The sequence below is a fragment of the Nomia melanderi genome, chromosome 14, assembly GCF_051020985.1.
Source record: "Nomia melanderi isolate GNS246 chromosome 14, iyNomMela1, whole genome shotgun sequence".
Lineage (NCBI taxonomy): Eukaryota > Metazoa > Arthropoda > Insecta > Hymenoptera > Halictidae > Nomia > Nomia melanderi.
This window is the reverse complement of record NC_135012.1, coordinates 7,148,688-7,165,134: the sequence shown is the minus strand read 5'-3', so window position 1 is coordinate 7,165,134 and position 16,447 is coordinate 7,148,688. Positions and strand designations below refer to the sequence as shown.

Genomic DNA, 16,447 nt, shown 5'->3' with positions numbered 1-16,447 from the left:
ACGGACGCAGTAATATATAACAGTGATTTTTTGTGGAACGTTAACTTGGAAATACAAAAAAAAATGTTTCGTTTAAAAGAAAACACGAGTTTCGATATTTGTTGAGCATACATGCGCTTGTTGAAATACGCATACCACGACCAACGAGAAATTATTCTACATAATTACTGAAAAATGTACAATATCCAACATATTTACCCTAAAGAATGTATAACATGAAATATAGCGCTGAAAATATTTTTGAACATTTTTATGAATATTTCAAATACTGTGTTCTTAGGAGAAGTTACTCAAAATCATGCTGTCAGCAGCATGTGTGATATATACTATATATGAAACATACATCTAGCGCGTGGTATACTCTATTGTCGCTTTTGCTATATCCAAATATCCCATATATATGACATTTATATGAAATGCTTTGTTTGATTTATTCGCAATCTTTCAGATGTATAAAAATCGTATGATTAGCATATCACATTAAAAAATTGAAGTAAGTATTCACCTAAAAAGCTAACAACTTGAGAAAATTGCATTAAACTCTTTCTTCCGACAACTGAAAATAATAAAAGTCGTAAATCCCAAAGCAGCACAAGTCCACTTTCTAACCTTATCAACGTGAGTTATCAACAAATTGACTGACACGAGAATTTCGATTGTTTCGTACAATAATATTTGTCCTATCGTAAGAAAGTTAAGTATTGTCTGAAATACATATTCAGAATGTGGTGTCACAGTGCTCATATGACGCTACTATCTAGTTACTTGTGTTACTAAATATTTTCATTCAACGTCAATTTCCTTATTGTAAATGTTTTCAAGCAATTAGGAAGCTCCGGTCACCGGTAACCATCATCAAGACTTTTTCAAATTTGTCTATAGAAACTCTAAGATCACATCTGCTAGGATTTCGATTAACACATACTATGCATGTTACTAAAACAATTTCTTCAATACTTCCTCACAGAAGCATTAGTTATCTTTCCAATAACTGCAAAAGCAGAACTCACGAATAGGTCAAAATGACTCATTCGATAATTTTAGTGTTAATGTAACCGTTTCCAATTCACTCAAATCTATTTAACAATATCAAAAGTGTACACGCAATGAAGATTTAGTGTAGCAAATGCTTGCAGCAAGAATCAACAAAATAAATAGATAAATGAACGAAGATCAGAAGAAAGATTGATTTTCTCCAACTGTTGATTGGTTGAATTGCGCTGTTTTGTAATGCATGGCTTCAATTCTCGTCGAGAGCAAGGAGCCAGGAACTCCTTTTGAATAAAAGCTCGCTGATTGCTGAAAATGTAGGTGCAACGTTAGGTAGATTTTAGGTAGTAGGAAAAATCTATGCCTTTCGAAGAATCTATTATGGATACGGGCACCCAGCAGATCCAGTAGGTCATCTGAAAAGCTACGCTCCTGAGTCAAGGAGAATAATCCAGGGAGGCTGGTAACGGATTGTCGAGGAAACGGAGAAAGGGGTCACACGGTTGTCCTCTCGTCGGATTACAGAAAACCGATAGATCACTTGTGAGCGGTCAGACCGATCGACGTTTTAAGAGAATTACCTAAAGTATGCGTTCTAGTTGCCGTATTTTATTAATCCCATTCTTGAGGACCGTATCAATTTCAGCCAAAGTTTCTGTTACCCTTTTGGGGATTAAAAGATTAATAGAATTTTATTAGCCAAATTGGGTTTAATGTGAATCATTCCATTCGAACTATATAAAAACTCCACGTGTAGCGTACAATATATGAAATATAATAAATCTAAAGGTAATAAATATTTCCAATACTGACATAACCATCAGCGTGAAAAATGGGAAAATGGCTACTATACATAGAACAATATTTTTGAGCGAAAGTAATGCTTTTCGAGATTGCCATTCCTGATTTCTTCTTTTTCAAACACTGAAGCGATATCAAATTATTCTCTGACGAAATACTGAAGGAATTTTTTTCATAATACGCGAACAGCATTATAGTAAGTCGAAACCCCTGTAGGTATACTTTCAGCGTTTCCATAGAAAAATTAGGAAAAGACAATTCGATTGTTCGGTAGTTTTAATGTTAAGATTATTTCACGGGTCCCGATGAGTTGCAATTAGGGTCGTTTAGAAACCAATGCGTTGAATCTAGAAAACAAAAATTGAGAATATTCATGTTCTTTAACTCTTTGATTCTCTGAAATATACAAAACCCTCAACAGGTGAAGCTAAATTATATATCAATTACTTGAACAATAGAAAAATAGGAAACTACTTGTTGATCTCTTGCTATTCGAGTAATTAAATCATTTACTTACGACTTAGTCTTCTAAATGTGAAAATTTCATCTCATCGTAATGTCGACATTCGTCCGCAAAGGGTTAATACATAATTATTATACAACATATTCAGAAGGTATAAGAAAAAGGGCCTTCTGACCTAGAAAAAACGAAGGAACAACTAAATCCTTTAACCCGTTGCACTCGGAAGTATTTCGCGAGGAATGTTTAACATTTTCTAACTGGACAAAGACAATGCTTTTTTAACCCTAATCGTACCACGTGTTTTTATGGCGAACCATACCATGATGTGACTCTCAGTCGCTTATAAGAATAAAAGGAATGATTAAAATGTTATTGCTTTTGTTTATAGGGCCCAAATTTTAAAAGCCCAAAAAAATCTTGTGGAAAAGCAATATGAAATAATAAAAAAATTTAAGTAAAAAGTTCAAATGTGACTCGAAGTCACGTGGTCCGATTAGGGTGAAAGGACTCAAAGAGACATCACAGATAAATTGATAAACAAAGCTTATTTATTCCAATGCTTCATACACCGTTGCATTATACACAGTTCAATATTAACTATCAAATTTTATAGTTTTATTGCATCGAATCAAAACTGAGAGTCACCCCTCGAGTGCGAAGGGTTAACAGCTACAAAGAATATTATTTACTCCACTAAAATTGAGAAAAATCAGAAAATATCAAAAAATTCACCTAACCGCATCGGTATCTCGACTGAATTATCCAACCTCCACCGTATAGCGTTCGTTTCGAGCAGCACTCGAAACTTAGAAGTTCCTTATTACTTTGACATAGAGTATATACAAGAATCGTGGCCCGCGGCGGACGCCGGAAGCTATGAAACATTCGAATTGTTCGATTCAGATGTCAGGTTTCTGGGTTTCCGGAACTCGCCGTCGTATCCGCGACGACAATAAACTTAAACCTGCGCGCGGTCTAACTGGCAACACGAAGTACTTCCGGACATGCAAACGTGTAAGCCGTCTGAAGCGGTGATTATTTATCCCGGGATTGTTAAGAGCTGTTCAGCGCGTAGTTCAGCGACCGTCGTGTTGTATCTGTCAGCGACACGAGACAATCGTCAGCCCGAACAGAGCACCATTCACCTCGTTACACTTCGTTCCTGGCTTGTTACCTTATCTATATTTTATCCCGCAACGTACAACGCCGCATACTGATAAGTTTCGGTCGGATGTGTTTCAACGCTTCCAGTCTGGCTGGGAGCGAAAGAAAAATAGCAATTGTAAAACGCTGTATAATACCGTGTTTGCTTATCAAAGGTTTTCAGAGGTTTTATATCGGTGATTATATCGTCGCGTGAGAACCATAGGAGGATCGTGAACCGGCAAGCTCAACAAAGGAATCGCTCATTGAATAAAAAGGAACAAGTCCAGCACGCGACGAAATTATCGAGCGAAATCGGTTTACTTTAACCGACTTTTAACCTTTTCTAGACGAATGTCGACACTTCGAGGAGATAAAAGATTCATATTTGAAATACTATGTGGTAGATAGATGATTTGATTGTTTAAACAGCAACAGATCGGTATTTGGTTTCTTCTTCTTCTATTGTTTAACACGTTGACTGCCACGGTGGTCACCGATGACCGGGGCTTTCAAATTACAAGAAAATAATTATGACTTGAAAGATAATTGATTTCGAATACAAATTTTCCGTAACGTAAATAACTAGATGATAGAGTAATATAAGAATTTTCATATCAAAGAATTAATAATCTTTGCTTTGTATCTTCGGTATAGAAAGGATATGTGATACGTAGAACGCTGATGGTTTTCGTGGCAGTAAACGTATTAAGCGATCGTAATTCAGGTTTTTTGGCTGAAACTTTTGTATATTTCAAAGAATCTTCGTTTGTGAAGAGTTAACACTAAACGTACCGTTATCGGTCGAATGACCGGTTTCCAAATTTGATTAAAAATTCTGCTTTTATCCATTTAACACGTTGATTGGCACAGTGGTCAATCGATGACAGGAGCTTCCAAATTGCTGAAGAACAATTAGAATAAGAGAATTGATTGTAAATAAAAATATTAGTAATATATATAGCTAAATACCAAAATATTAATAATTATTTTCAATAATGTTTGCCTCTGTTATTAAAGAATAAGTATTACTATATAAAGAAATTCTCGTGGCAGTCAACTAATTAACTTTATATCAGTTCTTACATTGTCCGATTAATCAGTTTTCCATTTTCATCTTTCCTTTTGTTTCAGTTTCCACTAAGAAAGATTTATCGTTTCATTTATTTATCTACATTTTATACCCACTTATTCGAACAATTACTATTAATTAGAACAAAAATCCTGTCAACGTTTATTACACCATAAATTATATTCGTTCCTTATTCGCGAATGAAATCTTAGAATAAGAATTCCTCCAGACTTTCTAATTAAAAAAAAAATAATTCAAGTACATATTTTCATTTGTTTACTGCCAAACAGAATATTTTGATTCTTCTCGATCTACCTTACATATACTACGAAAGAATATTTATTCTAAATCATTACGATAGAAAAAAAATATTTTTATTCTTAATAAAAATATGTAAAAGCATTTTTAGATTCTTTTTTAAAATTTTTAACCTTTACTTTCCGTAACTTTTTAATTCAGCGCCGAAAGAAATAGGCTACGGTCAGTTCCAACCACGTGCATCATTGACAACCATTCATACGTAGCAATCTCTATTGGCCAGGTAGTGGTTGGTTACATACATATCTATGTCGAAGATGTACGATATCGTGTACACTTAATGGGAATACCGGGAACACTATCCAATTCCAGTTACGTGGATAAACTGCGGATTTCAGGGTTCCGCTTATCCTACGTCGATCGATCACTTAATTCACCGTCAATTCACCTGTAACGAGCAAATAAACAACATTTACGTATCTATACGCTGTTCATGGTAAATTTGCATGTGGCATCGGAAGTAGTCCGAACGATAAAAGTAAAATAAATCAATAATTCCAATTGATATTTACAATTAATGCATGATAATATTATACATAATATACATGATGTTCGAAATAAATAGATCAAATTTGCTTTCTCCGAAATCACGATGGACATCGATTTTATTTCTCCTTTTTATTAAATGTTACGTGAAGTAATTTAGTTTTTGAGCTATAACTAAAGTAATAGAAATTGTCGTTTCTTATTATTGAACGATATTATCGAAAGAATTATTTGTTTGAAACATATTTTTAATATGCAGAATTAATAAATTGTGACGAAAGATAGGTATTTGTTTTGAGACAATTTTTACAGAAATGTCAGAAGACGATTGAAGGTGTCCTGGATTATGATCATTTAATTAAATATTTAATATTAAAACTATTGAACGATTAGAATGATTTGTTTACAATTTCTTATAAAAATGATAAAAATGCACATACACTTTACAATTTCTTGCGGAAATTTCATAGTAGCTCCCAAAATCCATTTGCTGTCTTTTTTACGAGTAAAAACATTTATTCGCGTAAATACCATACAGATTTCAGTCTTTAAAAAAATCATCATTAAATATAAATACACCGAAATCATTTATTCACCCAATGATTGCAATAATTGTAACATACAAATTTTCAAGCAGACCATTTTCAACTGCCTTATAGTTTTAGTTGCCAAACAATATCCTCGGACGTCTAAACTCGCATTCAATTTTTCATGTACATTATTTCAAACAATTTACTTTTTTAAAACTATGCGAAGGTGCCGCAGATGCGTCCAACTAAATTGAACGTGTACTGTAAGCATGTATTGTCCACGTCGACAGTGCCTGGCGCTCTGTTCCCGTTACCTTTCGTCTTTATTGAGCACATTTAATCAAAAGGATTTATAATAATTAACGTATTCCAAATGAACGAATAATATAATTAATAATAGAATGTATGACTAACAGCGTGGATTAATAATATAATTGTGTACTATGTATTTCGCCAAAGTTTGTGGGTTATACCTTATATCAGTATGTGTGGATTACCTTGCAAATGGTAATTACAGACTGCACCACGAGCAAAGGAATTAATAGCAATAATAGAATATTCGATTTACATACAAATTTATCTAATACTTTGTTCACTTTCAGTAACATTAAAACTATCAAGCAATTGGAGTGACTTATTTCCAGTTTTTTATCAAAATTAGTTTTATCATTTATTATTTTCATCGAAACGTCTTTATAATTTAAATAATAATAAAATAAAAATTCTAAAGCGGGCCAATGTGTGATAGTTTTAGTGTTAAGGAAGAATTCTAATTTCATTCGATCAAAAATATGGATTCTTTAGAATCGTTTCAGAAACAAGCATGAATTTTCATGTAGCAGGTACACAATTAAATGTATTTCAATTAATTGTCCCTAAATATAAGTAGAATTCGATTATTAGAAATCATTCACCGTAGTATCAAATATAAAAAATGTGAAAAATCGTTTTAAAAATTGTTTAACACTGGAACTACCGTTTTCTAATTTCTTCTTTTAGCATTACTGCAAAGGTACAGATGCTTCTTTAAGAAACGATTAAAGAAGCTTATTTAGCAATACTTAAACTGAAATATAAGCCGACTGAAATCTTAATAAATTCACGCTTATAGCTTTCATAAAGGAATGTTCAAAGGACGGTTCAAGTGATCGGTAGCTCTAGTGTTAAAATATATTCGTCTAGAGAAACGTATAATTGAAATACAAATGTTACATGTGCCCACTCTTTATCTACGCGAATTATAGGCAATTATAATATGCCGTGTATGCGCGTTACAAGTAAGTGCACGGATTTTCAATGTAAATCCTCTTGAAGTTGTAAAGCACAAGATTGACCCGTCCTGGGACGCGTTTACTCTGACTGCCAGCTGCCAAATTAATATCGGGCGACTGTTTCAAATTGGAGAGCAAATGGTGTTTGATGATTCATTTTGCACGAACTATGTCATGAATGGTTGACATAATAAACCCGGCCCTACACGAATAATTGTGGGTCAGTGGTTCTCAATCTAGAGTACACGAGTTACCACCAATAACGTGCCGAAAAGCAAAAAATATCGCATGATGTGAAGAAACGATAAAAAATTATATATTATAGATAAAATATTATAATTATTATAATATTAATATTTGTTTATATACATGAGTTCTTTAGCACTAGAACTACCGAGCATTTAATACGATTAATATGCAATTCCCATAAAAATTCTAACAATAGATTATTTTCAGTTTCTTCCGACATTCATTATAGTACTGAAATGATACTATTTATTTTCAAAATCATTTCGAATATTCAATGTTTCGAAGATATCAATAATTGCTGAACAAAGAAATCGAAACCAGTCATTTTAACTGGTACGGTAGTTCTAGTGTTAGAATAGTTTATATAAAAGAATATTTTAACACTTCATGTTCTAATATGATATTTAAACAAATCAAAAATTGATGAGATATATCAAAATTTTTCAGAGGTCTACATTTCGTTACAGGTGTTTCACAAATATTAACCGTTTGAGTACCATGGACACGTATATGAGTTTGTCAATTTCTGTAGTCTCCCAGATATAGCTATCATAATCATCAATGATTATTATTTACGTGTTGTATAATGAATCTACAAAGTTAGCACTACACACTACGAACTGGTCGCGTTACGAAACTCAAATCAGAAAAGGAAAATCCAGCAAAATTGTCAGCCGATGTTTTCTTATCCCTCACTTTTGAAACCAGTGAAACTTTCGTCATATAATCGATACTATTACTAGGTAAAGATTTTTAAATAAGTAAACACAAATGAAAACAGTAAATTTATCTAGTAGCTGCTGCGACGAGAGTATTTAACATGAATCGGTAATTTTCAGACTTCCATACTTAAAGGTTAAATTCGCGTGCATGCCAAAGGTTAAATGCTGGAAATTGAATGGTACTTGCAAAATGAGCTACTTATAAGGTTAATCGACCTAATTAAGGAATTCATTCCGAGAACGGGTTGCAGCGATTGTCAAGCGTGACTCCAGGGGTCGCGATTTATAGCTATACATATTGTTCAGTGACTCGCGAGATCCTTAACGATACAGCTGAACGAATGCACGCATCAACTTATCCTCGCTCGTGCATTTCGCTTTCGGAATGTTAGTATATAAGTTGCTACTGCGTGAAATGGGTTTGGTCTCTCGAGATACCCTCTTCTTAATCGGCAAATCCCTACGGATACGAAATCATTGGGAAAAAAGTGAAGCCCTGCTGTCATATACTTAGCTGCTCATTCCCTGCCTACAGGATTTCTCGGTCAAGTTGCCGATGTGCTTAACCCGCTTCGATTTTGATGGTTTTCAGATATGTTGTTGGCGATATGATTTTGAACAACTTTTTCCGTCGTATGCTGTCGACAGAAGGCTTTAATTTCCGAGATAGTCATGAACAACTTTTGTTACTACTACACTGACGCATGTTTACAAAAGCTTCCGTTGACAATATATAAAAGTAGAAGTTCATCACGTCCCTGACAATATATTTGAAAGTCATTAAAATCGGAGCGGGTTAAGCACATTGATAAATTCGCCGGTTTCTTAATTGACACTTTATTTACCGAAAGCCTATTAACCCTTTGCACTCGAAAGATTTTCACTGGAAATATTCAACATTTTCCGACGAGATATAGACGACATTGTTTGAAACTAATTTAACGATAATTCACAGATAAATTAAGCAACAAAGCTATTTAAATGTTTCACACAGTAATACAAAGTTTCATTTAAAATACTAAATATTCAACTTCATAGTTTTGCTGTATCAAATCAAGCGATGACTGAGAGTCACCTCTCGAGTGCAAAGGGTTAACACGTTGACCATGAAAATTCAAAACGTTTCGTACAACATTATCGTATCATAACAAAGGCAAATGGTATTAGAATCAGTTATTAATTGTTTGATATCATAGTTCTTACTATTATTTAGGTACACGTGTTACTAAACATTTTAATTCGATATCAATTCTTGAAATAGTGTTCTAATAATTTCGCATAACGTAGTATACATAAGACTGATGGCGATGATTTCGAACAGAATTAAGCAAATATAGATTTTACTCGATTCTTTTGAAATTAAGTAATATTCTTCTGTTATCAATTGTTATACTTTAGATTAAACACACGCCAGCTGGATATACTTCGAATTATATACATGTGTCTGTCTTTTAAATCTAACAAATAGTTGCGCAAAAGTAAATACATGGAACGCAGATTGCGTGACTTACCTATCGTTTTATAAACGTTACTTTTTAAAAGCATATTGCAAGTGAAGTTTTTACAAACCTAAAGCGAATGTTGTGGGCTTGTAGCATACACTACGTGTTGACAAATGGGGGGTTTACCGTTGAGAGAATTGGAAAACAAAACCGTGCAAATGAAAACAAACGGTATTGAAGTGCTCGTTTGGCACTAGGGAAATTACGGCAGTTTAACTATTTTTTTTTTTCATTTTTTACGTCACCGAAACTGATTTGATTGTGTAGCCTTGAAAATGGCTGGTATTTGCCACACGGTCACTTACAAAAGCGTTAAAACCTTATTATAGTAGTAACATTGTGACAAGTCGACTTGTAGGTAAACTACTATCTCCCTGATTTCGATGATTTTTAACACTAGAACTACCGAATGGATCAAAACCACCTATTCATGATTTTTTTCCAATTATTCAAAAGTTAACAGATGCTTCTCTAAGAAATCACTAAAGACATTGATTTAGCGGCACGCAAACTACATTGCAATCAACTGAAGTCACAATAGTTGCACTATTTAGTTTCTCCAGAGAAATTCCAGAAAGATAATTTAACTGCTCGGTAGTTCTAGTGTTAAATATAGCATACACATCAATATTTTCAACGAATTTTTCCTATACGTATATTTCTATACGTATTATATATTTCCTATACGTAAATACAGTTGATACACAATTAAAACATTTTTAAAAAATTGCATAGTTATTTACAATGCCTGTGAAGATGATTGGCGCTGCAATGTAGCAGCTGAGAAAACTGTTACATTCGATGAGACATGTATCCTAGTAATAGTGCATGTCATTGAAACACACCGTACACAGGCTACCCATCCTTACACACGCACTCAGAAATTAACCCCATCCACGTTCACAATTGCGTCATGCAATTTAAAGGCAACCTGCTACGAATACCGTGCGATTCCACCACGCTCGCGTTTCAAGATTAAATCCCACATGTGCGTTTAATTAGCAAAACAAAAGCGTAGCATGCGTTTCATTTCGACAGCTGTCCATTAATTTAAAATTAATATCAAGTAAGCGAATAATCACTGCCACAGCATTCGCTTATAATCCGATCAAAGATAATCGATTGCAAATTACCTCGGTTATCAACAAAAAAATAAACGGATCAAAATGTTGTATTTATTCCAAGCATTCAGATACTCTTTCTTTAATAATCTTGATAAAGCTGATGGATCAATCGATCCTAGAAATTAGAGGTAACAATTTCTCAAGGATGATTTTGACACGTGTCTACTGAACCCACAAACTTGTAGTTTTTATTAACTTTTGACTTTTACATTGACTTATTACATTGACTTTTCGAAATTCCTCTATGGATACTCCGAGATTGCATCTATCGAGACTTTAACCCTCGATCGTCATATTTTTCTGGTACCAGTTCCCACTGTCGAGGCAAATTTATATTTTTTAAATTAGTTTTCTATAGCTAATTTAGAATATATAAAAATACAGATTATTTTTCACGTTAACGTTAATGCTACAATTAATGCGACACCGACTTCGAGGACAAACTGCAGATGCCGCCATAATGGCGGCACCGATGGGGTTAATTGATTTACGATTGAATTCGAGTATCCCTGAATCAATTTCTTTAATAAATTCTCAGAAAAACATCTGTTTTGAATAATTGTAAAAAGAAGAAATCAGGAATGGGACAGTTTAACCTGTCTGGTAGTCTGTAATGTTAACCCTTTGCACTCGAAAGTTCTTCACTAGAAATCTTCAACGTTTTCTGATGAGATATACACAACATTTTTTAAACTAACTTACCGAGAAACAACGCATACACTGAGAAACGAAGATATTTCATTCAATATTTAACACATCGATGCATTACGCAATACTTAATGTTAAACACCCAACTTTATAACTTTATCAAGTGAAATGGCGACTAGAGTCACCTCTCGAGCACAAAGGGTTGATATCATTCGTCTAGCCAGATATTACTAGCATTTGTCTAGAAACGACATTTTCATATTTCATTCTGAATCATAACAATTTAATGGTAATACTAATTTAAACAGGTAATTGTGATACAACCTATTTGTTGACAGGTGTCCTGGGTACGCAGACAAGATAATGGGGAGAAGGTAAATCTGCTGACGGTGGGGCAACAAACGTATATAGGAGACCCAAGGTATACAGTAAAGTTCCAGTATCCAGATAACTGGCGTCTGGAAATTAAACCAGTGAATAGTAGCGACGAGGGTCAGTACGAGTGCCAAGTCAGCACCCATCCGCCTAAACATATTCATGTGAATCTGCACATCAACGGTGAGTACTGTATCTCCCGGGTAACTTACTTTTATGAAGGTGTCCTTGTCGTAAAATTAATCCTCTGTGGCTAGAGGCTAAAACGTTCTTAGAGGCCAGAGGACCTAACTGTCCATTCAACCAACGCGATCTAGTCAATCAAAATTATTATCTACGTTTATACCTCACCAGCTACATGAATAATGCAAATATTGTCACGATCATTCTCGTGCTTTAATGGAAAGTGTCTGAGAGTAGATCTGATTTTAGGTATATGTTTAGAGAATTTTTACCTCTGAATGCTGTGGGCGCGTATATGTATTTTTCGATCTTTTTAATCACGTGTCGAGGTGATGATTATAAGTATATGAGATTAACCTCTTACGCTAGAAACGAATTCAGAGATTTGGCAAAGTCTTGTGCGAAGAATTTCGTTTTTATCTATTTTACACGGATATGTACATTAATTGTTTATTATCCCTTGTCATATAATATTGTGTTAGACTCGTGATGAAGATTTCGAGTAGAATTTACCCAATATAAATATTATTCAATTTGTGTGAATGTGGACGTTGACGTAGAATAAGACTGGAATTCCCTTTTATTTTCAATGAATTGTTAATAACAAGGTAGCTAGGTCGATCACAGGTCAGACAGAAATCATAGGGCAAGGGGTTAATAATATTGTATAGAGTCATACATTTCAAAACGATTTAAATTTTAAATCTCTGTCGAAAGGAATTGCGCAAGAATTGCTGCAAGGTGTTTCATACTGATAGTACTGTAGAAGAAGATCTTTGTTTCTGTGAAATACAATAAATTATCTGACAACAATGGACTGCTATACAATACATCAGTGATGACATTATTCCAAATAAAATAGTGGTAGTATATTTCTTTTCTGATAGAAATAGACTGAAAGACAGGCTGTTGCGAAACAATGTTACCTTACTCTGTTAGCTGGTAAAACACTGAATTTTATTTAAAACCCACAATTGGTTATAAACATTCAAAACAAATTGTACGGTATTTAATAAACACTTTATAAACAATCAAAGTGAGAAGTTAATTGTATTGACGATCCAGATACGTGTAGATTCGAGAAAAAGTTCGTCGAAGCATGTTAGAAAAATTCAATCATGTATATCTTGAGATATTAGTTAAAAATCATTTAATGTATAGATAAGGAGGCGAAACTAAAAATTCTATTAATCGAGTATTGTGCCTCAGCTTACACGTTTCTGAATCATTTAACCATGGCACTTCCAAAAATAGTGAAACCAATTTGGATATTCAATCGAAACAAAGTATCAACAATTCTAGTTTTCCATTAATCCAATTCGTTGCTTGTGTACTTTAACACGTACGCTACCAGCGTTTGTTTCAGTGGCGATCCTCTCAATTATAATATTTTATTCAATCCAATAAATCTTCTAAACAAACTATTGAAACAAATGAGGCTAAAACGAGTCATTGAATCCCTAAATGTAATTTCGTAGCTTATAACTTTAACCAACTACATCTATAGGATTAATTTCATTTTCTTTATATAAAATATAGGATTACAGCCGTCACAAATGTGTGACACTGGTAGCGAACGTGTTAAATACTTGAAGACTTAACCCCTTGCCCTATGGTTTCTTTCTCAACTCTGATCGATACGGTCATTTTGTCATTAATAATTTATTGGAGAAAGAGAAAAATTCTAAATATGTTATGCCCATATTTCCTTTTAAGTATAATAGTTGATTACAGAGGAATAATATTTACTTTGCATTCAAATGAACTGAGTAATATATATATTTGTTGAATCAGGTTGAAAATGTTCACCACGAGACACTCGTGGTTGTAGGGCAAGGAGTTAATGATCATAAATGTGGGAGAAAGAGAACTTTATTTGAAACAGTAAAATTATTTCATGACAACTCACAATAAAACTATCGACAAATCAAACAACTCACACACTATTTATACACTCAGACGCTCTTGTCTCCTCGCACACTTTCTAGAACATTCTTTCATTACCATAAACTTCACGTATATTTGGAATATTCTAGATTCATAAAAAACGAACATTATTAACATAAAAATCAATATAGAGAAAATCAATTTAGTCTAGAATATTCCAATGCTTTGAACATTCATTCGAAACGCGCTCACAGACAGTCGCGTCATTCATCTACTGTACACACATTCATCACTCATCAATATATCTATTCACACTCTCAAATACATCCATTCCCACATAAATAATATTATTCCCAATTATAGATTCTATGCTTTCGACCTGAAATGTTATGGTGAATGGTCTCTCGGACTGTAAACTGTGTCCTGCAGGTTTATCCCTACGTTTCGCCATCATTGCAGTCACATTAAATTTCCTACGGGACACAGCTTATACCCCGAAGCCTCTATTCGCCAATATTATTTCGTTCCTGGATCGTGACCAGAGATTCAAAACAGTTATGATATCGATCCTGGTTCTTGAAACAGTTCTGAAGAACCGAAATAATGTTATAACCGTTATTTGGTATATCGCGTCCGAGCTACGGAAACTCTCCATTTTTACAATACAACGACTGAACCAATCGATTGCGACTATATACCAATACTGTTAATAAGATATAACACGACAACACAAAAAGCTTCAAGCATTATATCTCTTGGAATAGTTTTAGACAGGTTTTTTGCCGATCCTGCCGTAGTTGCAGCACTTATGTCGGTTTTGGTTCTGGTTTTTCAAAGTCGATATTATATTGGTTCTATAACTGTCACGCTCCGGTTTTGAATTAAATGTAGGACCAAAATACACAAACAAAAATCGATATCGCTCAGAACCAATATACCGAATAATAGTTACAATTTTATTTCCGTTCTCCATAACTGTTTCAATCGTAACCGATGTATAAAGTCTACCGAGAAGTTCTGATCATTTTTGACTGGAAAGAAAACAATACATTTTCAATACGTTCATTAACATTAGAACTACCGAGTATTCAATGCAGTTAATATGTAATCCCTATAAAAACTGTAACAACAGATTATTTTCAATTTCTTCAGACATTCATTATAGTATAAGTGAACCTATCTATTTTCAAGAGCATTTTAAACATTCAATGCTACGAAGATGTCAATGATCGCGAAACAAAGAAATGTCTAGAGTTAATATATACTGATAAATATAATTTCCATCGTTACTAATGACTAACCGTCATGCTGATAATCCATGGATTCCATTCCTATAAAATGACTCATCTCTGGAAACTTGAGATGACATTATCGAGCAGAATTTTCCGCTAGATCTAACATGCATAACAGTTTCGAAGTCATTTCGAAAACCTCTTCGATCCCTGACCGTGACCCTACGATAATCAAAAACCCTTCCGTTTGTCACACTGCCTTATGAAAATCGCTGTTTGCTCCATGGGCAGTATGATGTATCACATTTGAGTTTCTTTTCCGCTCAGTATTCACTTCCTTCTCGCTCGATACCCTGCTCCGTGTTTGCTTATCCGGAATCATTCGTTTGCTCTGTCAACTTCGTTAACAATATTTGCGGGACTGCTTACAGGAGCATTGATACGATTTAATTTATCGTTCGCGTTCAACGACGTTCTCCGCCGGTGATTCGCCTCGAGGTCTTTGTCGTAGAAAATACTCGGTCAAGTTCCTGTCCCGTTTTTGCCCGACGGGACGCGCGTGGTATTCTCGATGAAATACGTTGACACGGCCAATGGTAAAAACAGGGTGCAGTGTTCCCGTAAATGATAGCACGATGCAGAGTAAATTGGGGATGAACAAACGGTTCTCTCGCTATAGAATTACCCAGGCTTCGAAGGAAGAGAATAGACACATTGAGGTTGAAAGCAATTTAAGAGGCAGCATTGAGTTCACCTTTAACCAGTCAACTGTTTTTCCACGAGTATACTCGTCATGGAGAAATGGCAATTATGGCGTTCAAGTGAAACTATTTATTTTTAAGATCATTTCGAATATTCAATGCTTTGAAGGTAATAATCATTGCGACAGAAAGAAACCAGTTATTTCGACCGGTACCGTAGTTCTAGTGTTAACATTTACTGATCAATATAATGTCCATGAATGTTTAGTTTTGTGTTATTACGATTATATTCGACGAAACAGTTGTAACTTAGCTTTTGCGACAATATAAGACACCGTGAATTTTGAAACCAGTGAAACGTTCGTGTTACGCTTACAGTATACTTCACGTTGAAATTGATTATACAAAAATTAACTTCTTAGTGGAATTTATTTGTCTATCGACAAAATTATCGGATTGAAAAATCCATAGCCTTACGTGTTAACGCTACAACCGATCACTTAAACGGATTTTTACAAACTTCTTTTTAATAACCATAAGTGTACGTTTATTAAGATTTCAATTAACTTGTACCTCGGCTTTGCTATTATCGAATTAGTTTCGTTAATCATTTTTCGCGGATCAGTACGTTTTCAATAATCGTAAAAGAAGAAATCAGGAATAAGTCATTTTGACCCATGTGGTAGTTCCAGTGTTAAGCATTATTCATATCGCGCGCCAAGTTTCGTGGCACGTCATAAATCGTTTTAT

General features: G+C 34.2%; 1 protein-coding gene across 1 annotated transcript in view; it reads left to right on the top strand.

Annotated features, from left to right (window-relative positions):
- Positions 1 to 16,447, top strand: part of LOC116433776 (zwei Ig domain protein zig-8) — a 129,693-nt gene that overhangs the window by 54,786 nt on the left and 58,460 nt on the right. Inside the window, exon 3 of the mRNA XM_031992254.2 lies at positions 11,658 to 11,877. Coding sequence (XP_031848114.1) covers positions 11,658 to 11,877 — 220 coding nt within the window. The remainder of the gene's footprint in view (positions 1 to 11,657; positions 11,878 to 16,447) is intronic.